The sequence below is a fragment of the Amblyraja radiata genome, chromosome 7 (genome assembly GCF_010909765.2).
Source record: "Amblyraja radiata isolate CabotCenter1 chromosome 7, sAmbRad1.1.pri, whole genome shotgun sequence".
Taxonomy (NCBI): domain Eukaryota; kingdom Metazoa; phylum Chordata; class Chondrichthyes; order Rajiformes; family Rajidae; genus Amblyraja; species Amblyraja radiata.
In genome coordinates, this window is record NC_045962.1 from 21,005,762 (window position 1) to 21,031,847 (window position 26,086).

At 42.0% G+C, this 26,086-nt stretch overlaps 1 protein-coding gene and 1 long non-coding RNA gene across 7 annotated transcripts in view; one reads left to right on the top strand and one right to left on the bottom strand.

Annotated features, from left to right (window-relative positions):
• The window catches only part of nckap1 (NCK associated protein 1), a 166,646-nt gene that overhangs the window by 117,739 nt on the left and 22,821 nt on the right, over positions 1–26,086 (top strand). For all 6 annotated transcript variants that reach the window (XM_033023810.1, XM_033023811.1, XM_033023812.1 and 3 more), the window contains 4 exons: positions 15,921–16,014; positions 18,959–19,041; positions 20,864–20,944; positions 22,839–22,932. In XM_033023810.1, coding sequence (XP_032879701.1) covers positions 15,921–16,014; positions 18,959–19,041; positions 20,864–20,944; positions 22,839–22,932 — 352 coding nt within the window. The remainder of the gene's footprint in view (positions 1–15,920; positions 16,015–18,958; positions 19,042–20,863; positions 20,945–22,838; positions 22,933–26,086) is intronic.
• LOC116975103 lies at positions 1,592–24,731 on the bottom strand. Its single transcript, XR_004412533.1, has 3 exons — positions 24,719–24,731; positions 16,774–16,780; positions 1,592–1,968 (listed from the first exon to the last, which is right to left on the bottom strand). It is a non-coding gene; the product is annotated as an uncharacterized LOC116975103 (long non-coding RNA).

Consider the following 26,086-nt stretch of genomic DNA (forward strand, 5'->3'; position numbering starts at 1 on the left):
TCCTCATAATATCGAACTGATTTTTACTTACACAAACAAATGAATTGTAGGACCATATTTAAACATTGTTCCATGCTTCAGTAACACAACAGACAGTTCATACCAAGTAAGATATACTGTCAACATCAGATTACGAGAAACATTTGTTCTTCCTCAATGAATCAGCATTGAGCTATGAGAATATCATTCCAACCTTTTGAATATTTAATTGAATAATCTAGCTAGTCATATTCTGCCATTTATAACCTCCACGCCAGGACGTTAAAAGCTTATTTTGTCAGAATAGTTTCATGAGATTATGATCTTAATGAGAAACAACTGTGGATTTATTTTTATCCTGTGAAATTTTAATACAATAATAGGTAGCTGCAGGATAGAAAGGTTTAAAATAGGCACAGATAGTGATGTAAACATGAAATTTGTTGGAATAGTACGCTGTTATGCTTTCAACACATGAGCTGTTACGGTATTTTGTAACAATTAGTTGATCATACTTGGTGCGATTACAGTGAGCGCAAGGTACCAATTGTGTTGAGCAGGCCAACGCTGCTAGTGTATCGATGGGGAGACAGAGGTCTGATTTTCAAGCTGTTTGATTGGCCTACAGTAAACTCTTGTTATAACAAACCGGGGGGGGGGGGGTGGGGGATCTGTTATTGCTGATTGTCCACTATAACCGAGTAAAGTATTATTGTATGTAGTTGAAACAAAGAACTGCAGATGTTAGTTAATACACAAAAGGACACGAAGTGCTAGAGTAATTCAGTGGGTCGGGCAGCATTAGTGGAGAACATGAATAGCTGACGTCAGGACCTTTCTTCAGATTGATTCAGTCTGCTGAATTACTCCAGCACTTTATGTTGTTTCAACTTCGACTAGGCGCAGATGCCACTGATGTGCCAGTGAGCAGGGTCAAGTGAGAGGGCTATTGGTGCGGCTCAAGTTGTAGGCCCTGGTCGGCAGCACTTTCTTCAAACTGCTGCCACCGACAAAATGCACTCGGTCATCTTGGGGCTCCCTTCCCTCTTATCTGCTGCCGCTTCCAAGGTGGAGTATGTGGGTGACTGGGGGAGGAGGAGGAGGCAGCAGCAAGGGGGGGTGGGGGGGGGGGGGAGAGGCCGAGTGGACAGGGTTACGGGAGAAAGAGGAGGCTGTGGCGGTGGAGCGGTAAGTGGACAAATGACAGGCTGACAGGTAGAAGCAGCATACGGTGAGAAGGGAGGCAGCCCCACAGTGACCCCAGGCGCTACAACGTGAGCCGCAGAAAGAGCCACGTCAACTGGACAATGCAGAGAGTTAAGAAGGGCTCGCTGGTGCACGCTGCGAGCCGGGGGCAGAGGCTGTAAGTGGCCGGGGGTCTCATCGGCAGGTCCGTCTGTCTTAACTAAAATCTGATATAAAGGGGTCCATTAAAACTACTTTATGCAGCGAGTGACCCAATTGCTTTGTTTTTGTTTAAGAAGGAACTGCAGATGCTGAAAATCCCAGGTACACAAAAATGCTGGAGAAACTCAGCGGATGCAGCAGCATCTATGGAGCGAAGGAAATAGGCAACGTTTCGGACCGAAACCCTTCTTCAACATAGTCAGCATGGTCAGCATAGAGGAAAAAAAGAGATGTTTCTAATGTATACATAACAAAATCCAAAACAAAGCTAATGAACAGTTTCTATAAAATTGGCACAGCCCCAAAAACAAATGAAAACCAGACTCAAATAAAATCCTATGACCAATGCCACTGAATAAAATTGATGGGACAAATTAAATTCTGTATTGTGTTTCATGATCTTTGTTTATCTATGAAAATTGGAAATCAATAGTTTTGTCTGAAGTCGTTACAGGAAGACTAATGAGAGAAATGAACTAGTTATGCATTGAATTATAACCATATCCAGTATCTCATTAGATGTGTTATCAGGAAAGCTGGAGTACGCAGTTTTGCAATGTTTGTGGTGATGGGAGGGACCGGCTACTTGGATTTTGACATTGGTAGGGACAGTCGTTGCTTCACCTCACCTCCATGTATTCTTTTAATTTAGTGATAGGTGTTTCTTATTGCAATGAGGGTATATAGTTGCCATTATATATCCATTTACTTTACTATGGTGATGATGCAGTGCTTAAATTACCAGACTAGTTGTAATTCAGATACCTTGACAAGCAATCTAGGAGATCTAAATTAAATTCTCACCATGGCATCTGTAGGATTCAAATACAAGTAATAAGCTGGGATTTTGAGGGGACCATGAAAATAACCATCTGAACACAAAGTGCTGGAGTAACTCAGTAGGTCAGGCAGCGTCCCTGGAGAACATGGATAGGTAATGTTTTAGATCAAGATCCTTCTTTAGACCTGAAGCGTCACCTATCCACCTACTCTCCAGGGATGCTGCCTGATGTGCTGCGCTATTCCAGCACTTTGTGTCTTTTTGTGTATTAACCAGCATCTGTAGTTTTTTGTTTTTAAACATCCATCTTGTTCACTAATCTTCAGAAGGAAATCTGTCATCTGCTTGGTCTGGAATACATAACTGGCACCCAACTTGAGTGTTACCTCTTAAATGTCCTCTGAGATGGCATAACAATCTACTATTTTTTACGATGATCATTATGTTTAAGGAGAGAAGACACTAAAAGGATTGTGGTTCAAGAATGTGGTTCACCAAATTTCAAGAGCAATTGGGGATGGGCAGTAAATTCTGGTCTCTTAGAAAAGTCCACATGGTGAAACAGAATTTAAATTGATACAAATTTAAGGTAACCAGGGAAATGGTCCTTCAAATCTACAGTGTAATGGGAAGTTTTAGACCAGAGTAGATAATGAAAAACTATAAGGAGATATTCAGCATTGTGTGAGATTTTGATAGAGTATGCAGGGATTAAATATTTCCTCTGGCAGTAACCTGAAGTTGTAGTTTTAAAAATATTTGCCTAAAGAACTTGGGTGAGGGAAGGGTTTGTAAATTTATGCAAAAATTTGTAAATGGCTGTCTTACAAATGGCGCACTATAGGTCTAGTTACTATAGCTCTTTCAAAGCAAAGATACAGTATTGGTGTGCCAAATGCAACTGATTTGCAATGCCCAATTTTTCTGTTGACCAGAATATTTGAAATGTCCTTTTTTTTGCACGAGACGGCCTAAATTTGTGCTTGAATTTATGGATTTTCTCCAGATTCTCCAAATTTCACCACATCCTGAAGCTATTGTGGTAGGTTAATTGGCTACTGTAAATTATAATTTAGTGTAAGTTAATTCTATTTACACTATTCTGATTCAAAAAATGAATCAACGGGGATACGTTGGGCATATGTTAGAGGTGAAGCTACAGTGAAATAAGAAGAATGAGACTAATGGGATTATCACGATGCGCAGATAGGCTGAGTGGTTTTCTGAACGTACTGTAGCAGAAAGGCTCTTCAAACTTGATTGCAGAAGCTATAAGCTCTTGCACTTCTATACAGTATTTTTTACCCAGACTTCAATTTCCACCATCAATTTGAACAACATTAATAGTTGATCACTGTACAGGTGCACAACCTTTTATCCGAAAGCCTTGGGACCAGACACTTTTCGTAATTCAGAATTTGTCGGGCTTCGGAATGGAATTTTTTTAGCGTAGATTTTAATGGCTGGCTCAGTGGTAGAGTGCTCGGCTCATATCCGCAAGGTCGCGAGTTTGCGCCTTGATCCTGGCAGTTACTCGATCGCGAGTTTGAGTCTTCAATGTCGTTTTTTCTTGCAGAATAAATGTTTGTATGAAATACAGTGTAGGAGAAGTGTACTGACTGTGTGGGCAGAACTTTGGAAGTGATTGCCCACCAGTCTAAAAAGCCGCTGTGTCTCCCTGTCCCTGGGATAGCAGGGGGCGATCAAACAGCACAATACCCCCCTCCCCCTCCAACTCCAGAGGATTCCGCTCCCCGACGGGCCGCTACCAAAGATCATAGAGGAGCTCCTCTATGATCTTTGGCCGCTACAGCGACAAGTGGCAGTTCGCCCACAGCCCGAGCTGCGCCCCCTCATCCGCCACCCCAAGAACAAGACGTACCTTGCACACCATCAGCTTCTGCCCCTACGTGTTCCTCTGGAGTTGGAGCGGGGCTGGGCTGGAGTTGCTGCTGGCTGTGGGTCTCTGGGATCTCCGTGCTTGCAGTGGGCCTGGGGGTCGGTGGGCGGCGGTGGGAGCTGTGGACCTACGGACCTACCTCCGTGGAGCTAGCCAGCTTCGGAGCGTGGAGAGTTGCGGGGGCGAGCTGCTGCGACCCGACTCCGGTGGATGGTGACACCGGGAGCTCGCGGGTCTCCGGTGGGAGACTGCTTTGCGGGGCACCGGCAGCGGCGACTTCTCCCGCCCGAATTACGGGGTTGAGAGCAAACATCATAGAGGTTGAGAGTGACCTGGAGGGGGGCCTTACAACGCCCGGCGCGGCTGTAAATTGCCGCGGACTTGCTAGCGCCCGCCGGGGGCTCCAACATCAAGACCGGGGCAGGGCCCTACATCTCCCGGCGTGGCTTTGAGTGGCCGCTCCCCGATGGGCCCCTACTTCGCCCCGAGCTGCGCCCCGTCATCCGCAACCCAGGTTCCTCTGTAGTTGGAGTGGGGCTGGGCTGGGCTGCTGCTGGCTGTGGGTCTCTGGGATCTCCGTGCTTGCGGTGGGCCTGGTGGTCGGTGTCCAATTGATCCTGGCACGGTCCTGCTGCAATCGCCGACGTGAAGACAGTGCAAAGCCCCCGCGCCGGTGCAATGGGCGGGGAGCTGGAGAGGGGAGGGAAGGGGTCACACACATGGCCGGGAAGCAGAGGGGTGTAGGTGGGGTGATACTGAAGCGAGCGACAATCTGCTGCTGCCTGCCCGCTGAGTTAAAAAGTTCCCACGCAAGACTCACGAAACACTGTATATCGTGAGTCTACCGTGGGAACTTTTTAATTCTGCGGGCAGGCTGCAGCATATTGTCAATTATTAACCCTCCCGCGCAATATACCCTCAACTTCTCTTTTATGAATGGGGATTTAGTTCCCCTTTCTTCGAGGACCGACCGGAGGTTCCGCTGTCACCTCTGCGGGCCGCCCTCGGTGAACGTTTTCAAGGACCTTTCTTCAAGAACCGAAAAAATGGCCGCTATTCGGAGGTTTTCGTTATTTGGATCTTCGGATAAAAGGTTGTGCACCTGTATAATAATAGAAAGAATTCCACGCAGCATTTCAACAACTTGGTCTTCCATAGCATATTCCATGTTTGAGGATGAACCCTGTAAGGGAGAAAGTTGGAGTACAACAAATAAGAAAAGAGTTCCTTCGGGTGGAGGGATAGATTACAGCCATGAGATTTTTTTTTTAGTTTTAGAGATACAGCTCGGAAACAGTCCCTTCGGCCCACCAAGTCCACACCGACAGGCAATCCCTGCACATTAACATCTCCCTACACACTAGCAACAATATTTACATTTGCACCAAGCCAATTAACCTACAAACCTGTACATCTTTGGAGTGTGGGAGGAAACCGAAGATCTCGGAGAAAATCCACACAGGTCACAGGGAGAAGGGATAAACTCCGTACAGACCGCACACATAGTCAGGATCGAACCTGGCGCTGTAAGGCAGTAGCTCTACCGCTGTGCCACCGTGCTGAAAGATTCTTTGAATTCTTTCCCAAATCATACAGCTTGGCGAAATTAATCACTTTTTAATTTGTATTACTATGCAGTAAAATCTTTTATACTTTAAGATTTCTTCCACGTCAGCTGTTGTATATCTTAACACTAAGTGAGTCATTGTCTGATCTGCCGACCAACAAAGGCTGGAGTGAATTAACCAGTATCATTTGAAGTGGCTGCAGAACAGACTGTTAGTGTATGTTGGCCTTAGCACTGAGCACCATTCTGATTACAGATAAATATATTGAAGTAAACTTTATAACTGTCTGAAGGGACCCGACCCAAAATGTCACCTACCCATGTTCTCCACAGATGCTGCCTGGCCTGAGTTACTCCAGCACCAAGTCCTTTTCTGTAAAACAGCATCTGCAGTTCTTTGTTGAAAAGATTTCTCCATAGAGAAACCATGTGTCTGGCTTAGATGTGTGGGCAGAATTGTAACGGTCCAATATTCTGGATGTAGCTAAGTGTAAGGTGGCTTTGGATGATCTGCAGTTTAAAGGCACAAAAGTACAGTATTGACAATGGTGAAAATGAAATATTTGTTTGCCTGTTGTGATAAGGGTATTGCTACTGGTTTTTGGCTGCCACATGAAAGGCAAAATCACCTATCTGTATGCTGCAGAAATCGGTATTAGTTTATGGATGGAGAGACTGCGGAAAGTGCAAAGATAGGTACTGGCCGGAGAAGAGGAAAAAAGGACCTTAAAATGGTCAGAAGGAGACATCAAGCAGGTAATTGTATTAGCAGTCAACTAAGGTTGAAAGAATATCAATTTGCTGGTTGAACAGGAGCTTGGATTTAAAATTGATTGATAGTGGATATTAGGTCGAGTGGCACAATTGCGAGTAGAGATGGTTCCGAGTCGGTTGTTGAGTCAAGAGAGTTTTATTGTCATGTGTCCCAGATAGGACAATGAAATTCTTGCTTGCTGCAGCACAACAGAATATGTAAACATAATACAGAACAGGAGATAATTCAGTGTGTCTATCTACCATAGATCATATCTATGCACAATAAATAATCAGATAAAGTACAATAGTCTGTTATTGTTCAGAGTTTGTTTGATGGCCTGATGGCTGAGGGGAAGAAGCTGTTCCTGAACCTGGATGTTCCAGATTTCAAGTTCCTGTACCTTCTTCCTGATGGCAGCGGAGAGATGAGTGTGTGGGTAGGTCAGAGCCGATGATGGATTGGGAAGTGGTTACAACTTTCTGCAATCTTTTCCGCTCCTGGACGCGCAAGTTACCGAACCAAGCCACGATGCAACCAGTCAGTATACTCTCTACTGTGCACCTGTAGAAGTTCAAGAGAGTCCTCCTTGACATACCGACTCTTCGTAATCTTCTCAGGAAGTAGAGGCGCTGATGTGCCTTCTTTATGATTGCATCAGCGTTCTGGGACCAGGAAAGATCTTCGCAAATATGCACGCCCAGGAATTTGAAGTTCTTGACCCTTTCCACCATCGTCCCGTTGATATAAACGGGATTGTGGGTCCCTATCCTACGCCTTCCAAAGTCCACAATCAGTTCCTTGGTTTTGCTGGTGTTGAGAGCCAGGTTGTGCTGGCACCATTTGGTCAATTGGTCGATCTCACTTCTATACCCTGACTCATCACCATCAGTGATTTGTCCCACAACAGAGGTGTCGTCGGTGAACTTGATGATGGAGTTTGCACTATTTTCGGTCTACGCAGTCATGAGTACAGCAGGGGGCTGAGCACGCAGCCTTGAGGTGCTCCCGTGCTGATTGTAAACGAGGATGACACATTTCCACCAATACAATCCAATGTCTGTGGATGAGGAAGTCGAGGATCCAATTGCAGAGGGATGCGCAGAGACCCAGATGTAAAGAGCTTGGTAACCAGCTTGGAGGGGATGATGGTATTAAAAGCCGAGCTGTAGTCTATGAATAACAGCCTGACATATGAGTTTTTGTTGTCCAAGTGGTCCAGAGCGGAGTGGAGAGCCAGTGAGATCGCATCCACAGTTGACCTGTTGTGGCGGTAAGCAAACTGCAGTGGGTCGTGGTTCTTGTCGAGATAGGAGTTGATTTGCGCCGTAATCAACCTCTCAAAGCACTTCATCACCACAGACATTAGTGCCACTGTTCGATAGTCATTGAGGCACGTCACCTTGCTCTTCTTGGGCACTGGTATAATTGATGCCCTTTTAAAGCAGGTGGGAACCTCAGACCTCAGAAGTGAGAGGTTGAAAATGTCAGTAAAAACTCCAGCCAGTTGGTCCACACAGATTTGTAGAACACGACCGGGTATTCCATCAGGTCCAGGCATTTTCCGAGGGTTCACCCCCCTGAAGGATCTTCTGACGTCGGCCTCTGTGACTGTGACTGAAATACCATTACGGCGAATGAGGGCTCGGGAAGGCACATCAGTGTTCTCCCTATCAATGCGTGCGTTGAACGCATTGAGCTCGTCAGGGAGTGATGCTTTGCTGACATTTGAGCTGCCTCCTGATTTCGCCTTGTAGGCGGTTATGGCATTCAAGACCCGCCACTGTTGCCGAACATCCGTCTCGTCCTCCAGCTTGGAGCTGAAGTCCCTTTTGGCCTTTTTGATTACCTTACTGCAAGGTGACTTGGATAGGCTGGGTGAGTGGGCAAATGTTTGGCAGATGCAGTATAATGTGGATAAATGTGAGGTTATCCATTTTGGTGGCAAAAACAGGAAAGCAGACTATTATCTAAATGGTGGCCGACTAGGAAAAGGGGAGATGCAGCGAGACCTGGGTGTCATGGTACACCAGTCATTGAAAGTGGGCATGCAGGTGCAGCAGGCAGTGAAGAAAGCGAATGGTATGTTAGCTTTCATAGCAAAAGGATTTGAGTATAGGAGCAGGGAGGTTCTACTGCAGTTGTACAGGGTCTTGGTGAGACCACACCTGGAGTATTGCGTACAGTTTTGGTCTCCAAATCTGAGGAAGGACATTATTGCCATAGAGGGAGTGCAGAGAAGGTTCACCAGACTGATTCCTGGGATGTCAGGACTGTCTTATGAAGAAAGACTGGATAGACTTGGTTTATACTCTCTAGAATTTAGGAGATTGAGAGGGGATCTTATAGAAACTTACAAAATTCTTAAAGGGTTGGACAGGCTAGATGCAGGAAGATTGCTCCCGATGTTGGGGAAGTCCAGGACAAGGGGTCACAGCTTAAGGATAAGGGGGAAGTCCTTTAAAACCGAGATGAGAAGAACTTATTTCACACAGAGAGGGGTGAATCTCTGGAACTCTCTGCCACAGAGGGTAGTCGAGGCCAGTTCATTGGCTATATTTAAGAGGGAGTTAGATGTGGCCCTTGTGGCTAAGGGGATCAGAGGGTATGGAGAGAAGGCAGGTACGGGACACTGAGTTGGATGATCAGCCATGATCATATTGAATGGCGGTGCAGGCTCGAAGGGCCGAATGGCCTACTCCTGCACCTAATTTCTATGTTTCTATGTTACCAAGGTCGTATCTGGACTTACACAAAAATGCTGGAGAAACTCAGCGGGTGCAGCAGCATCTATGGAGCGAAGGAAATAGGCAACGTTTCGGGTCGAAACCCTTCTTCAGACTGATTTGGTGGGAACCTCAGACCTCAGAAATGAGAGGTTGAAAATGTCCGTAAAAACTCCAGCCAGTTGTGCATGTAGGCACAAACGACATCGGGAAGAAGAGGAAGGAGGTTCTCCAACATGAGTTCAGAGAGTTGGGAAGAAGACTGAAAGGCCGGACTTCTAGGGTGGTTATCTCTGGATTGCTTCCAATACCTTATGCTAGTGAGGACAGGTACAGGGAGATAGGGATCTGAATGTGTGGCTGAGGGGCTGGAGCAGGGAGCAAGGATTTAGATTTATAGACCACTGGGATCTCTTCTGGGATAGGGGTGCCCTGTACAAAAGGGACGGGTTACACCTTAACTGGAGGGGGACCGACATTCTGGCAGGCAGGTTTGCTAGGGCTACACGTGTGGGTTTAAACTAAATAGTGGGGGGGAGGGATTGACAAATTGGGAGTATAAAGATTGAAGGGGAAGTGGCTACAGGAAAAATTACAAAAGATTCTCGAATTAATGGGAAGGAAAGCTTGAGAATGGACAACAGAGTAAGGTCAGGGCCAATTGCGAAGGGGGAAGTGAATATGGAGGTCAAAGTACTATATATGAATGCGCGAAGTATAAGGAATAAAGTGGACGAGCTTGAAGCTCAGTTAGAAACTGGCAAGTATGATGATGTGGGAATTACTGAGACATGGCTGCATGAGGGCCAGGGCTGAGAACTGAATATTCAAGGGTATACATCATATCGAAAAGACAGACAGGTGGGCAGAGGGGGTGGTGTTGCCCTGTTGGTGAGGAATGAAATTCAGTCCCTTGCAAGGGGTGACATTAAAACAGGATATGTGGAGTCAGCATGGATAGAACTAAGGAATTGTATGGGTAAAAAGACCCTAATGGGACTTCTCTACAGGCCCCCAAACAGTAGCCTGGACATCGGGCGCAAGTTGAATCAGGAGTTAAAATTGGCATGTAGTAAAAGTAATGCTGTGGTTGTTATGGGGAGATTTCAACATGCAGGTAGACTGGGAAAATTTGGTTGGTACTGGACCCCAAGAAAGGGACTTTGTAGAGTGCCTTCGTAATGGATTCTTTGAACAGCTTGTATTGGAGCCGACCAGGGAGAAGGCAATTCTGGATTTAGTGTTATGTAATGAACCGGATTTGATAAAGGACCTCGAGGTTAATGAGCTATTAGGAGGCAGTGACCATAACATGGTCAGGTTTAATCTACAATTGACGAGGGAGAAGAGTAGATCGGAGGTGTCAATGTTACAGTTGAATAAAGGGGACTATGGGGGCCATGAGGGAGGAGCTGGCTAAAGTTGACTGGAAAGATACAGGGATGACAGTGGAACAAAAATGGCAGGTGTTTCTAGGAATAATACAGAAGGTGCAGGATCAATTCATTCCTAGGAGGAAGAAAGATTCCAAGGGGAGAAAGGGACGGCCATGGCTGACAAGGGACGTCAGGGACAGTATAAAAATTAAAGCGAAGAAGTACAACGTAGCAAAGATGAGCGGGGAAGCAAGAGGATTGGGTAATGTTTAAAGAACAACAGAAGATAACCAAAAAGACAATACGGGGAGAAAAGATGAGGTACGAAGGTAAGCTAGCCAAGAATATAAAGCAGGATAGTAAAAGCTTCTTTAGGTATGTGAAGAGGAAAAAAATAGTTAAGACCAATGTTGGACCCTTGAAGACTGAAAAAGGTGAATTTATTATGGGGAACAAGGAAATGGCAGATGAGTTGAACAGGTACTTTGGATCTGTCTTCACTAAGGAGGACACAAACAGTCTTCCTGATATAGTAGTGGCCAGAGGATCTGGGATGACAGAGGAACTGAAGGAAACCCACATTAGGCAGGAAATGGTGTTGGATAGACTGATGGGACTGAAGGCTGATAAATCCCCAGGGCCTGATGGTCTGCACCCCAGGGTACTTAAGGAAGTGACTCTAGAAATTGTGGATGCATTGGTGATAATTTTCCAATGTTCTATATACTCAGGATCAGTTCCTGTGGATTGGAGGTTAGCTAATGTTATCCCACTTTTTAAGAAAGGCGGGAGAGAGAAAACGGGGAATTATAGACCAGTTAGCCTGACATCCATCGGTGGTGGGGAAGATGCTGGAGTCAAATTATAAAAGATGAGATAGCCGCACATTTGGATAGCAGTAACAGGATCGGTCCGAGTCAGCATGGATTTACGAAGGGGAAATCATGCTTGACTAATCTTCTGGAATTTTTTGAAGACGTAACTAGGAAAATGGACAAGGGAGAGCCAGTGGATGTAGTGTACCTGGACTTTCAGAAAGCATTTGATAAGGTCCCACATAGGAGATTAGTGGGCAAAATTAGGGCACATGGTATTGGGGGTAGAGTGCTGACATGGATAGAGAAGTGGTTGGCAGACAGGAAACAAAGAGTAGGGATTAACGGGTCCCTTTCAGAATGGCAGGTAGTGACTAGTGGGGTACTGCAAGGCTCGGTGCTGGGACCGCAGCTATTTACAATATACATCAATGATTTGGATGAAGTTGATTCAAAGTAACATTAGCAAATTTGCAGATGACACAAAGCTGGGTGGCAGTGTGAACTGTGAGGAGGATGCTATGAGAATGCAGGGTGACTTGGACGGGTTGGGGGAGTGGGCAGATGCATGGCAGAGGAAGTTTAATGCGGATAAATGTGAGGTTATCCACTTTGGTAGCAAAAACAGGAAGGCAGATTACTATCTAAATTTGGGAAATTTGGGAAAAGGGGAAGTACAACGGGATCTGGGGGTCCATGTTCATCAGTCTATGAAAGTAAGCATGCAGGTACAGCAGGCAGTGAAGAAAGCGAATGGCATGTTGGCCTTTATAACAAGAGGAATCGAATATAATACTTCTGCAGTTGTACAGAGCCCTAGTGAGACAACACCTGGAGTATTGCGTGCAGTTTTGGTCCCCTAATTTGAGGAAGGACATTCTTGCTATTGAGGGAGTGCAGCGTAGGTTTACAAGGTTATTTCTCGGGATGGCGGGACTGTCATATGCTGAGAGAATGCAGCAGCTGGGCTTGTACACTCTGGAGTTTAGAAGGATGAGAGGGGATCTCATTGAAACATATAAGATTGTTAAGGGCTTGGACACGTTAGAGGCAGGAAACATGTTCCCGATGTTGGGGGAGTTCAGAACCAGGGGCCACAGTTTAAGAATAAGGAGTAAGCCATTTAGAAGGGAGACGAGGAAACACTTTTTCTCACAGAGAGTGGTGAGTCTGTGGAATTCTCTGCCGCAGAGTGCGGTGGAGGCAGGGTCTCTGGATGCTTTCAAGAGAGAGCTAGAAAGGGCTCTTAAAAATAGTGGAGTCAGGGGATATGGGGAGAAGGCAGGAACGGGGTACTGATTGGGGATGATCAGCCATGATCACATTAAATGGCGGTGCTGGCTTGAAGGGCTGAATAGACTTCTCCTGCACCTATTGTCTATTGTAATTCTGCCAAAATTTGTTCCATTTGGATGAGGTGTGGAATAGTACTGATACTGTGAAGGCCACTCATTTTTAATTTGTGAGTGTGATCACCCTTTAAAACTCAAAAGTCTCAACACGGGTACAGGTTACTGTTGTCTTAATTTTAAATGAGCGTTTTTTTAAATTAGTCAAAAGGCAGTTTTATAATGTCTTTCTGAATCCCTGTCAAAGATTTTGCTGAAATCCCAAGGCACACTGAGTAATTTGATTTTAGGAGTGTAGAGTGAAGGTGATTTGGCTATGGTTTTTATGAACATGAGCAAGACCTTTTGGTTCTATAATAAACTGATAAATCACTAAGTTGGTGTGGTGAGGCTGCCTGTGAGGGGCAGTGTTGGCTGAGCAATGCAGACATTCAGCATTGCGATGTGGGGATAAGGGCTGTATTGAGTTTGCATGGTGCATGTGGGCTTTGGCGACAGACTGGCCACATTTGTGGGATCCAAGCAGACTCTCAAAATATGGAGGAGCTGCTGCCATTATTCTTTTTTTTTTTTTTTGCATTATCTGTGCCCACTACGATACCATCCTGAGCCCGGCATCCTGACACGGACCAGCCACATGACTTGTCCTAGCATGCCCAAGGCAGCCATCACTAGCATCTCCATCCAGAAATTCATTGCTGAATTTGCACCATGTTCCTGGCAAGACAGCACATGACTGAGGAGAGAGCAGACATTTGTGCAGGGTTGATGTAATTACTTATTTTTAGCACTATTTGCATTAACTCTTTCATTCCTCAGGATGTTTCCTGAGTGCTAAGTGGTGTACCAGTATGTTAATTCTTGTCATTGACTTATTTAAGTTCAATTACAATAATTGAGGATAGATTGGAGTCAGCAGAACCTATTCTAGCTAGGAGGGAAGTCATAGAAACATAGAAATTATAGAACATAGAACATAGAAACATAGAAATTAGGTGCAGGAGTAGGCCATTCGGCCCTTCGAGCCTGCACCGCCATTCAATATGATCATGGCTGAGTCAACACAAGATACTACTCCTGCCTCTTTAGCTCTTTGGCATTCGATCCAATTTGTGATCCCAGCTACAAAGACAGATGTATACAGCAATTTCTTCTTCCCCCGCACAATTAAAGCATGGAATAATCTCCACCCAACTATAGTTACCCAACCAGATGCAACTAAATTTAAAGTAGCTCTTTCTTCCCAATAACCCTTTCTAGCTTAAGCCCTCCCTTCACCACCTCCAGTTTAAATTCCATTTGGAATATTTTGGAGGACCAAGAAACCAAGAACTAAGTAAATACTTTTAAGATGGAGAAGGATGCGAATTTTACATGATATTAGCTGTATTTCCTTGGAATTTGCAAATATAACATTGGAATTGCCCTTACTAATACCAAACCTAAATACAAAGCACCTTGCATCATATTTCTGAAATTAATGTCATGTTTTTTTCTTGAACTGCACACAAGTGGGATATGATCAATGTCATTGCATTTTCAAATCGAGGAAAACATAAATTAATGTTGAATTCAAAACACTGCATAATTTCAGGAAATAAATCTGACTGGAGGCTTTGTGGCTATTAGTTTATCAATTGAATTGGTGTATTTATTTTTCTTGTATTACATTAGTACCAGCAAGGTTTTCAAATTACTACATCCTGTATTTATAAAATGAGAATATACAGAAATATGAGCTTATTTGAAAATAGCCAGCAGATGAAACTGCTTTAAATAAGCAAAATATGATCCCCACAGGCAGTAGAGGACATTCTTCTCTTGGTGAAATCAAATTATTTGTCATTTGCAGTTAACTTGAGGGAGTTTATTATTGTGCAAAAACAATATTGGCTGTTGATATCCAAAAGACCATTTAACCTTTTACCTTAACGTGACAGCAATTGATTTCTATGCGGAGGAGGGGATTGCAAGGGAGGAATGTGTGACTTGGATTTAATCATCTAAAGGCTGTCAGTTCCTTCCTGATTTTTTTTTAATTTCAGTGTCTCAGTGAAAAGCTATTAATTTAGTGCTTTCTGCCAAAGAACTTGAGTGTTATGCAAAATGTGATAAAATTGCAGGTCTAATATTCTTCTGGAAAATTGTGACTGGGTTTATTATATGACCCGGTCAACAGATTGTCGAAAAGGAATTCATTTTCTGAAAAGCAAGTGTTCTTTATTTTTGAATCACCAAAAATAAACGATGAAATATTATTTTAAATTGCATTGTCATTTCTATTGTTACATGACTGAGTCTTGGAGCAATTTTGTTGTGTAAGAATTTTACTTCTTAAAACTTATTTCTAAAAATCCATAAGTACTTTGGATTTGTTTGCTGCAGAGTTCACTTTGAGAAGTGGCACTGTGCTTCTTGGAAGCTCCTGTATTAGATTGCTTGAATTAGCCTTTGTACTCTTGAACTTGTGTGGAGGAAAACTGCTTGCAAATTCATAATTATAGCCATGTGACCGCTCTTCCATATTTTTCTTTCTCTCAACTTCAGGAAATTTGTCCACTTGGACTTGAACTAAAATAATATTGTTTCAACTAAGATAATGGCATCTGCAGAACTCCCCATCAATGCTGCCTTCCATATTCTCCACAGATGCTACCAGACCCAGAGTTCCTCCAGCACTTGCTTTTTTTACATAATGGTACATGCTTTCTCAGCTTAGAAATAAACAGCTGCCACTTGGATAATGAAGAATGTAACTGCTTATGCTCAAGAATGTGAGAGAGATATTGGACAAAAACCCCCCCAAAATAACTATTTTTGTCAAGGCACTGCAGATATCACTGGTAATGTAGTATTCTGAGACTAAATTATGGTTTATATCTTTATAAAACTTTATTTTTTTATATAACTTTTCAAATGTATCATCTGCTTCTCAGCTTCGCATTGGGAAGTGTTCAGAGCAGTTATTAATTCTATCATAGGATGATGATTTTAGGAGAGAAAGGAAGGAAATAGAAGACAATGAATGACCTGTTCAATCTCACTGCTTCCTTGTGAACTGAAAGAGGAAAAAGTAGAAAATGTAAAAATAACACAGGAGTGTTTGGTGGTTAAGTCGCACATTATCTCCAAACACTTCAACTCTTTGGGAACTGAAGACTGGAACCATCTGGATCTTATAAAGCTAATTTCCTTTGCCAGGTTGAAATATCTGTGTTACTTTGGTTACCTGACTGTCTAATATTGAATGTTGGTTTATTTTTTAGAAACTAGTAGTGGAGAATGTTGAAGTGCTTACACAAATGAGGACCAGCTTTGACAAACCAGACCAGATGGCAGCGCTCTTCAAAAGATTAACATGTGGGTATAGAGTATGTTTACCAATTCCAGAAACTGGATAGACAATGTAATGATGTTCCAGTCTGTGACACTGCCTCACAGTTGCAGAACTATAATTCCATTGCATGTTCTATGAATAATAAATTGTTAATTTTAACTTTGCACATTGTCAGGACTTAAATGCTGAATTGTTTTTTTCCCCAAGGAGCTGGATGAAGGAAATGAGAACCTTGCCTAACCCCATCTCACTCAAAGGGAGAATAATACTTTGCTACATAGTTTCTCTGTCATGCAGCAATACTTTTATCCTGTTAGGCAAGATCCCAGTGAGTTTGCGTTGGTGGGAAATATTTGACCTTGTACTCCAGTCAATTAGCGCGTCAACAGTGTTCAGTACTGGAATTATTTCAGATTTTATAAATTTCATGAGATATTTCATCTCCAGTTTTTTTGTAGTGGTGACAACCACCAGTTCTGTTCCATTTGTATTGTTCCAAACGAAGCTTGGCAGCTTTGAAAAGGTGGATTGTTGTGGTAAGTTTTGAAAGTGCTGATAAGATCCCAAGGGAAAGGCAATATACTTTTATCTCTTTAGTTTAAAAGATCAGAATACTTTTCATAGCTTTGCCGTTTGTACTTCCATCCAAGGCTGTAAGGGAATTGATGAAATTCACTTTTGAGTCATTGGTGATATTCAGAGATTATTTGACATAATATTAGTGTGATGAGCATAAGATATATTTTGATGGGCGCCAGAACTTTAATCTTGTCCCAACTGACTTTAGAACTGAACTCAAGTGTACAGCGACATTCCACGGTGAACATTTGTGGAGACAGACAGCTGTTTGACGCAGGTTATCAGCTAACTCAAAACAGACTAAGGTCAACTTGAGACCTCTGTTCAATCTGTACTTGTACATGGTTTTCAATTTTGCCTTTAAAAACATGTTTTTGCTGTCAAGTTCTATGTTAGATGGTTTAAACATTTGAAAAGATTCATTAAGTTTCCTGATGTGAGGGATAGAAAAGAAACTGCAACAGTCTAAGTAACTTTACGATGGGAAATCCTTTCTAATCCTGCAGAGCTCATGGCTCCTGATTTCCCATCTGTTTGAGAAAGCAGGTCAGAATCCTTCAACTTGCTGGAAATTTTAATGTTAAATGAAATACTTATCAATATAGACTGAGAATTGAGTGGGAGGATGATATGTTGAAGTCAAAAGAAGTCGTGGAAAATCTCATTAGCTGCCCCACATATGACGCAAGAAATAAGCCATCCGACCTTCTGAGACAGACACAAAAAGCTGAAGTAACTCAGCGGGACAGGCAGCATCTCTGGAGAGAAGGAATGGGTGACGTTTCGGGTCAAGACCCTTCTTCAGACCACCCGAGCCTGTTTTCTTCCATTAAGATTATGGTTTACTTCTACCTCAGCAACATTTCTGAGCAAAATCCTCAATCGTTTGATTCTGTTAATATCTATCAATGTGTGTTTTGAATGAACATAGTGAATATCCACAGTCCTCCAGGTTACAGGGTACCTCTGAAACTGTGCCCTGAAGTCTTGAGGTTCTCAGCTCTGGGAAACATCCTCCCAGCTTCTTGACCTCCTGGGCTTTTGAGTTTCTGAACTAGCCCATGATTCAACAAGTCAGTATGCTCTCTTCGCATACACCTGGTGACAGTATATTCAATGACAGTCCGGACCTCCTCAATCTTCTCAGGAAGTAAAGGCGTTAATAGCTTTCTGTGATTGCATCAGTTTGCTGCACGCAGTTTAGACTCTCCACCGCCGTCCTGAATTTTAGTGGGTCCATGTTGGCGCAGGTGCGGCACAGTGCCAGAGATCTGGATTCGATCCTGACTACGTGTGCTGTCTGTTTGGAGTTTGTACGTTTTCCCTATGACCACATGGGTTTCTCCAGGTGCTTCAGTTTCCTCCCACATCCACAGACGTACAGGTTTATAGGTTAATTGGCTTCAGTAAAATTGTAAATTGTCCCTAGCATGAAGAATACTGCTAGGGTATGGAATGATCGCTGGTCAGCGCAGACTTGGTGGGCTGAAGGGCCTGTTTCTGTCCTGTATCACTAAAGTCTACAGGTCCTTTTTAGAGCAGAATATGTGTCCTAATCAACTTATCAAAGCACTTCATCATGAACATGATCAAGCTTCAGGATCTTGTGATTTATTCATCTCTATTGGCATTACAAAAAGAAATGGCGAGCTTGTCAAGTTGGATTTGTCCTGGAAAAACAGATTGAACTGGGGCTTTTTGACTACTGTTGTTTTTTCTCTCTATGGATGTCATAGTTACTGCGGCCACAAGCACTGAAGTATTACTTTGTAGTTTGTGTTCCATGTTGGCTGCAGATAAACTTTGTGTGTATATCAGGAAATATTTAAAGATAGGCACGAATATGACTAAAATGAAGGTGTGGCATTAAAATATTCTTTTTAATGCAAAAGTAATCATCCTTTGCAAATAAAAATGCAGATGCTGAAAATATAAAATAAAACAGAAAATGTGATGAAATAGCATATCAAGCTGCATCTGTGGGAAGTGAAACGGCGTAATCCTTTGCAGAGCACCAAAACCGCCACTCTCTAGTTCCTTAAGTAAAGTGCCATGAAATATAACCATCCTTTACTCATGATTTGTAAACGTGGAGAATCCAAAATCCACATTTTCATTACATTTTAGAATTTTCAGAAATAATCTAGTATCACTGCCCATATTTTAAGTGTGCTTCTGAAGCTTCTAAGAATTTGAATCCTGTCCACAATAAAATGTTTTGGTACATTTTATTTAAGTTAATTACTGAGTAGCTGATTAGTCTGAAGTTAGAAATGATTCTGTGGAACACAGATATTTCTGAAGTCGTAATGCTTAAGGCATTGTTGTACTATTGATCAGTCTTGCAAAAAACCTAGATGTTACTAATTTCTCTCTTCTTAAATCTAGCGGTTGACAGTGTACTGAAGAGGATGACAATAATTGGTGTTATCCTATCATTTCGTTCACTGGCACAGGAAGCGCTTAGAGATGTAAGTACTGATGGAGTTGTATGCGTCATATGAATGTCTTTGAATATCTTTGTGGTCAAATTGCCAAATGCTGTATAACATTCTTAAAAATACTGAGTGTCACGGGGAGAGGAAATAATTTTGAGAAAACATCTAACGGGAAGGTAGTGAATTCAAAGGACTCCTGGGACTACATAGAGTATTAATTTAAATTGGCCAGAATATAATAAACATTTTAGCTTCCTCTAAGATATGGCTTCATTATTTAAGGTGGAATGGAGAAAGAACTGAAGGCTTGTCAGTTTATTGTCAGTTGTGGAAATTCAAAGTGCATCATGGAGCATGTGTGATGTACTATATTCAAACAAGTATGAGCACATCAAATTGTTGTCATGTTATATGACATTAGATTTTGCGCCTAATGGTGATTCTTTTATTTTCGGGGAAATATATTTACAAGCTTTGTGGAAAGCTTCTTTCAATGTGTAATGCCTTTAAATATTCCATAGAGTCCCTCTGAAATGCTAACTACAATAACACTAGCTTTATCTGCCACCTTTTAATGTACTGAAATATCCTGAGCTACCACAAGAGTTGCTAATGAACGTTTCATGAGCTGGAATAGTCACAGGGCCAAAAGACCAAATGGTTGGCCTTAGAAATGAGTTTGCAATGTCTGAAATGATTACTTTGAGGACTGATTAAATATCATTATTTTATTCCTATGCTTTAGATAGTTGAGGGGTGGATGCAGTCAGGATATTTTAATTGAGTAGATTTGGTGGTGGAATTAATTTCCTATTGTGGAGAAATCCTTAACAATGGGGCTTAATCTTAAAGTTGAAACTTTAGGGCCTGTCCCACTTACGTGTCCTTAGCACGCAAATTACGCGACCTTGTGGTCGCGATGAGGCGCACGGGCATCGTATGACAGCGCGGGGCCGGGCCCACTTAGAAGCGCGGAGGGGTATGTAGTTGTGCATGACATCGTGCAGGGCTCCGAATTTTTTGTAGTGAACGAAAGCTTCGCGCGCCAACGGCCTGTCGCGGAACTGACAGCCGTTAAGTGGGACAGGCCCAAGACCCTGGCGCGACGCAACGTCTCACCTTCAGCAGCAGAAGCCGGCAAACGATCGCCAAACTCAGCCTGGGGCTCACGGCCGTTGCGGTCCGGATCCGCCCCCACTTCTACTCCCAGAGCGGGGCCAAGAAAATTGAAGATAGACACAAAATTCTGAAGTAACCCAGCGGGACCGGCAGCATCTCTGGAGAGAAGCAATGGGTGACGTTTCGGGTCAAGGCCCTTCTTTTCAGACTGAAGAAGAGTCTCGACACGAAACGTCACCCATTGCTTCTCTCCAGAGATGCTGCCGGTCCCGCTGAGTTACTCCAGCTTTGTGTCCATCTTCAAATGACGTCACACACTCTAGACAGCTGTGCGTACGCATGTAATCGCGCCCGTCCTTCGCGGGACCATCGCGGCTCAACGCGGCCACGAGGTCGCATAATTTGCGTGCCAAGGACACGTAAGTGGGACGGCCCTTTAGCCATTGAGAAGTGAAATAGGGAAGAATTTTCATAGAAGAGATAGTGCAAATATAGAATTCTGTCATCTGTAAAACTCAGTACAGGATAATTTTCCAGAACAAAATATTCAGGTAAAGTGCTAAACTTCAAATGTTGAGGACAATACTTTTTCCAAGTCATAGGCCCATCTGTACTCTTTAGACGACAACAACACCACCTACTCCACAATACCAGACTTGCCACTTCTACCCTTCCCTTGCCTCAATCCCTTGACTCCAAAATCGACTGCTTCTAAAAAGTTGGGTGTTTATTTCAGGTTCTGTCTTGCCACATTCCCTTTCTTGTGAGTTCAGTTGAAGATTTCAAGGATCACATTCCGAGGGAGACAGATATGAAGGTATTGTAATTTATAGATCGATTTTAACATCAAGTTATTTATGGTCTACTTCATCTAAAGTGTGTACTGCTGATTATATATGGCTGGAATTGTAGAAAGCTAAAGTATTAATTTTACATTTAATTAAAAATCCTGCTGCGGTGCACATTCCACATGCAATTTTGCTTTCTCATGTTGAATTTCATTGTCATTTGTGGTGAAAATGTTTGGAAATTGGAAAATTTATTAAATCAAAACAAAATGGTGAAAACTTGGCAGGTCAGGCAGCGTCTGTGGAAAAGGAAAGAGAGAACTGGAAGATTTTGGCACAACCTTTTAGCATCTGCAGTGTCTTTGTACAAACCAGTTTATTTGAACTAAATGAATGTGATTAAGTTTTCTGGAAGCAATCTAGCTGATCAAATATCAAAGCAATAGCATGTGCAATTGAACTTCGTCCATAAATTAATGGACGCCTTTACCAATTTATCTGTATCCTTTGAAAATGACTTGGGTGGCATGACACGAAGCATGACATGCTAATTTGATCAACAAAGAAAAGTTGATCAAAATATATTCATTATGGATTTGGATACAATTTCCAAACCTTAGTGAGCAGGTCATTTAATAGTGTAATTTGAAAGCACTGAAATGAGTTGATACCTCTGTGTCCACAGAGCCGTTTTGCCATGTAGGAGGATGTTGGGTAATAATAGAATATTTTTTTCATTAGATCCATACTAACCAGGCAATCTTCAAAACGCCAAGGGCAAAACTGCCAGTTTGTTAGTACCCTATTCATCACCGACATCCATCAACAAGGTGCAATAATTATTTGCACTACATTAACAGTCCAAACCTGCTTCATTAGCACCCCACAAGCACTAGCCTTTATCACCAAGATGTGGGCTACAGGTGCACGTGAACAGCAATACACGTGTTGCAATGAATCAAGAAGTTAATTCATTATTTTACCCTCTCAGGGGCTATTGGGAGTTGGTAATAAATGCCTGCTATGCCAGCAATCCCCACTACTCAAAGAACTAAAGGTACCACATTATGACCTTGTGCCATTTCTTGCACCTTCTCTTCAAAGGTTCAAAGGTCAGTTTATTGTCACGTGTACCAATTAAGGTACAGTGAAACTCGAATCACCATACAGCCATACTTTTTTTTTTAAAACCAACAAGACACACAACTACATAAAAGTTAACATAAACATCCACCACAGCGGATTCCCCACATTCCTCACTGTGATGGAAGGCAATATAGTCTAATCTTCTTCCCTCTTTATTCTCCCGCGTTTGGGGCAGTCGAACCATCCATAGTCGGGGAGATCGAAGCTCCTGCAGCCGGCGATCGAAGCACCCGTAATTGGGGGACTGAAGCTCCCGCGTCTTTCAATGCTAATGTAAAATTGAAGTGATTCTTGGGGTTCTTTGCCAAATAAATAGCTTTTTATTCTAATTTCCAGTACTTTTAAATCTGATTAAAGAAAATTGATACATTTATTGGTCATTGGTTTCACTTGTTTGCAAAGGTTTGTACAAGAGATTAATCTTTTAATTCCTGTTGCCGAGTTCTTGCTCCATGCATGTACATGTGTAATTCTGGTTTTGACGCAAGCATCTTGACCACAAATACATGTAGCAAGCAACTACAATTCAATAGAAGAAACCAGGCTTCAGGCACAGGAACGCAACCATAACGATTATGATTTTGAAGTACCGTCAGGAAAATCATGCCATATCCATTTCCTTGAGCAGTATTATTTCTAGGGTTTCTATCAGCAATTTAACATGAAAGTCCCCTTGATATCTTGTATCTTAGATTTAGTAAATCGATTTTGGGCTGTTATATGAAGATCTATAAAGTTATTTTTATTGTCCTAAATATGATTTCTTAACCTGTGCAGGTTGCAATGAATGTGTATGAACTTTCTTCAGCATCGGGATTGCCTTGTGAAATTGACCCTGCATTGGTGGTTGCTCTGTCATCGCAAAAGTCAGGTATTGGACTCTGCAATGTAGTTTCAGAATAATCTTCAATAACTCTTTCATTGTGTGTTTCCATTTGCAGACTTAAAGTGTAAGATCAGATTTCCAAGATATATAAAGTCGGTGATACAATGGAAATGGTATTGGGTGCAGAGAGATAGGATTTGACATTGCTGCAAACTGTGGGCAAATTTGTTTGGGGGTCCTTTCCAACTATGGCATTAGCAAGTTTTTGAATCAGGAAGATTTTAATATACTCCCAACATAAGATGAAGACCACAATAATGACAAATATTTCTTTAAATGTTGTACATCGATTGAGTAGGTAGTGTAGAAGATTTATTGGTGGCTTATTTTTTTTCAATCATGTTTGCGTGTGGACTTGGAAACCTAGAAGTTACTGTAGGGAAATGGGCAGTCAGCCCAACCAGTCCATTATTTACTTTCCATGGTCAAATACATTGAGTCATATTTATTGCATTTAATTAGCAACAGATTTGTGAGTCTTCTACCATAAAGATTGATGCAAAATATCTGTCATTGATTATTCTCATTAAAAAAATTCTCCAGCCTCTAAGAGCCAGTATTCACTAGGATCTCTCTTCCTTTTTATACATAATAAACCCTCATTTTAACGGACCCCTTCATAATTGATTTCGGTTACAGCCTCACTGGCTGCTTAGAGCGCAGGCTTCCCTGGGCCCCCGCCAGACTCACAAGGTGCACCAGCGACCCTTTCACTCACTGCATGGTCCAGTTGAAGCAGTTATTGTTGCTTCTTGTGTTGTAGCCCCTGGAGACAGTGGTTTATTTGAAAAAAACGTACTGCTGGAGGAATTCAGAAGATCAGGCAGCCTCTGTGGAGGGAATGTGCCGGTGGTTCAGGTCATACAGAGGTTTCTGGTCCTAACCATAAACATCGGCGGCTTGCTACATTTCTCCAGCAGTGTTTTGCTCAAGATTCCAGAATTTACAGTTTCTTATGTCACTATATTTTCTTCGTGCTTGTCCTTCCCAAAAGGCAAAGATTCCAAAGTAGTCAATCTCAGCTTTGATCTCCATGCAACATATCTCTGTCACATCAGATCATCCTCATTTGTCTGTTCCTGTCATTAGCTCGTCTACATTCTTGCAAGTACATCATTATGATACAATGCCATTAGACTCACCTTTTTCATTTTTGAAACTGTTCTAACTTGCATGTTTTCACTGTTAAAATATATAAATAAACTGAAATAGTTCTAGCTCTAAATACGGAGTGAGAAGCCAAGGAGGTTGTTGAGAACATCTATAATCAAGGGTGGTAAGACAAAGTAAATTATTAATTGTGGGCCATCGGCCTTCCAAGTCTTAATGTCCTCACGAACCTTGTCCTAGGGTCTTAAAATAAGTGGTCAGTGAGATGTGTAGGAAGGAACTGCACATGCTGGTTTATACTGAAAAGGAATATGTGATGTTTCGACCCAAAACGTCACCTATTCGTTTTCTTCAGAGATGCTGTCTGACCCGCTGAGGTACTCCAGCTTTTTGTGTCTATGTCAATGAGATGGTTAATGTTCTAAGATTGCTTTAGACCCAGGGTAGGTTCAGTTAGATTGGAAAACAGCAAATATACTCAATTTTACAAGGGAGGGAGACAAAGCAAAAGACTACAAGCCAGTTAGATTAACATTTGTTGTAGGGGAAATGGCAGAAGTAATTATTAAAATGTTTATAACCTAGGATATTTCTAGTAGTATTTTATCAGCAGTTAACAAACTTTAGTGAAAGATAAATTGTTTTTGACCAATGTGTTGACATTTGAAAAAGGAATATGTTTTGTGAATAGATGATAGTGTGCTGCATTAATATTTATTGCAGAAACTAAATGTTCTAGTAGAATTTGACTATATCTGCTAGCATGTAAGAGTTTGTTCTCGACTATGCACAGAAGCATCCGGGTGTTTGGGCTCTTATTACTAACATATGTGAAATATTTAATGCCACCAGCCCAAATCCTCCAATACTTCTTCTTTGCCTTTGGGCTGAGCTATCTATGACCAAATATTATAAGTATTTTGTTTTACTTTTTAATTGAAAAATATTGGATATTTGGTTTGAAAATACACACTAAAATTCACACACATTCTTTTCTGAAATTCTTTCCGAATGTGTCACCTAGCATTTATTTCCCTTTTAGTTCTGCGGTAGTTAATTTGGTTTTGACTGCAGGATTAAATTTTGGAAACATGAGACCTGGTAATTGCTAAAGGAAAGTTGGTGTTGCAGTGTACAAGGCTCTACACATATATGATGACCAAACTAAAAAATAAATGAAAAGAGATAGAAAGGACATTATACAACTGGAAAAACGAATCTGCCATTATTTCAGTTTTTTTTCATTGGTTCTCTTCATATCATCTGCATGAGCTCATAGAACTACAGTTTAATCACTGCGTGGACTAAAAAAATTGCAGCAATATTTCTTGTAAGTTAGTGACTCATGTGTGACGTAGAGCTTTCCTGGTTCACCTTTTTCCTACAAAACGCCAACCAGAAGCCCAGGCAGCTCTGTGAAAGTTACATTTTCACAGATTGTCTTCCTACTTTCCTCACCTGGTGCATGGATAATTTTTCATCCACATTTTGCTCTAATTTTACAAACAATATCAGCCATGATCACATTGAATGGCGGTGCTGACTCGAAGGGCCGAATGGCCTCCTACTGCACCTATTTTCTATGTTTCTAATATTCAGCACAAATGATCTAGATATACTTTTTCCTCAATGGTTTAACTTGTGTTGCATAAAAGTATGTTGCGTAAAAGATGAGGTGGCATTTTTCACATAGGCCAATTTAGTTTTCATAAATGAAGGCTTTATTTTAAGACAGCACATTATTGGATTTTTAAGGCTACAGTTAGAATATTTTTAAAGATGCAGACCATTCAATGTGTGTCATGTTAATGCTTTTCCTGTTAAAACAATGAGTTTAGTTTTAGTTTATTATTGCCACGTGTACCGAGGTACTGTGGAATGCTTTGTTGAGTGCTATCCAGTCAGCGAAAAGACTATACATGATTACAATCAAGCTGTCTACAGTGTACAGATTTAAGATAAAGGGTATAAGGTTTAGTGCAAGATAAAGTACAATAATTTCCGACTAAAGATAGTTTTAAGGTCTCCA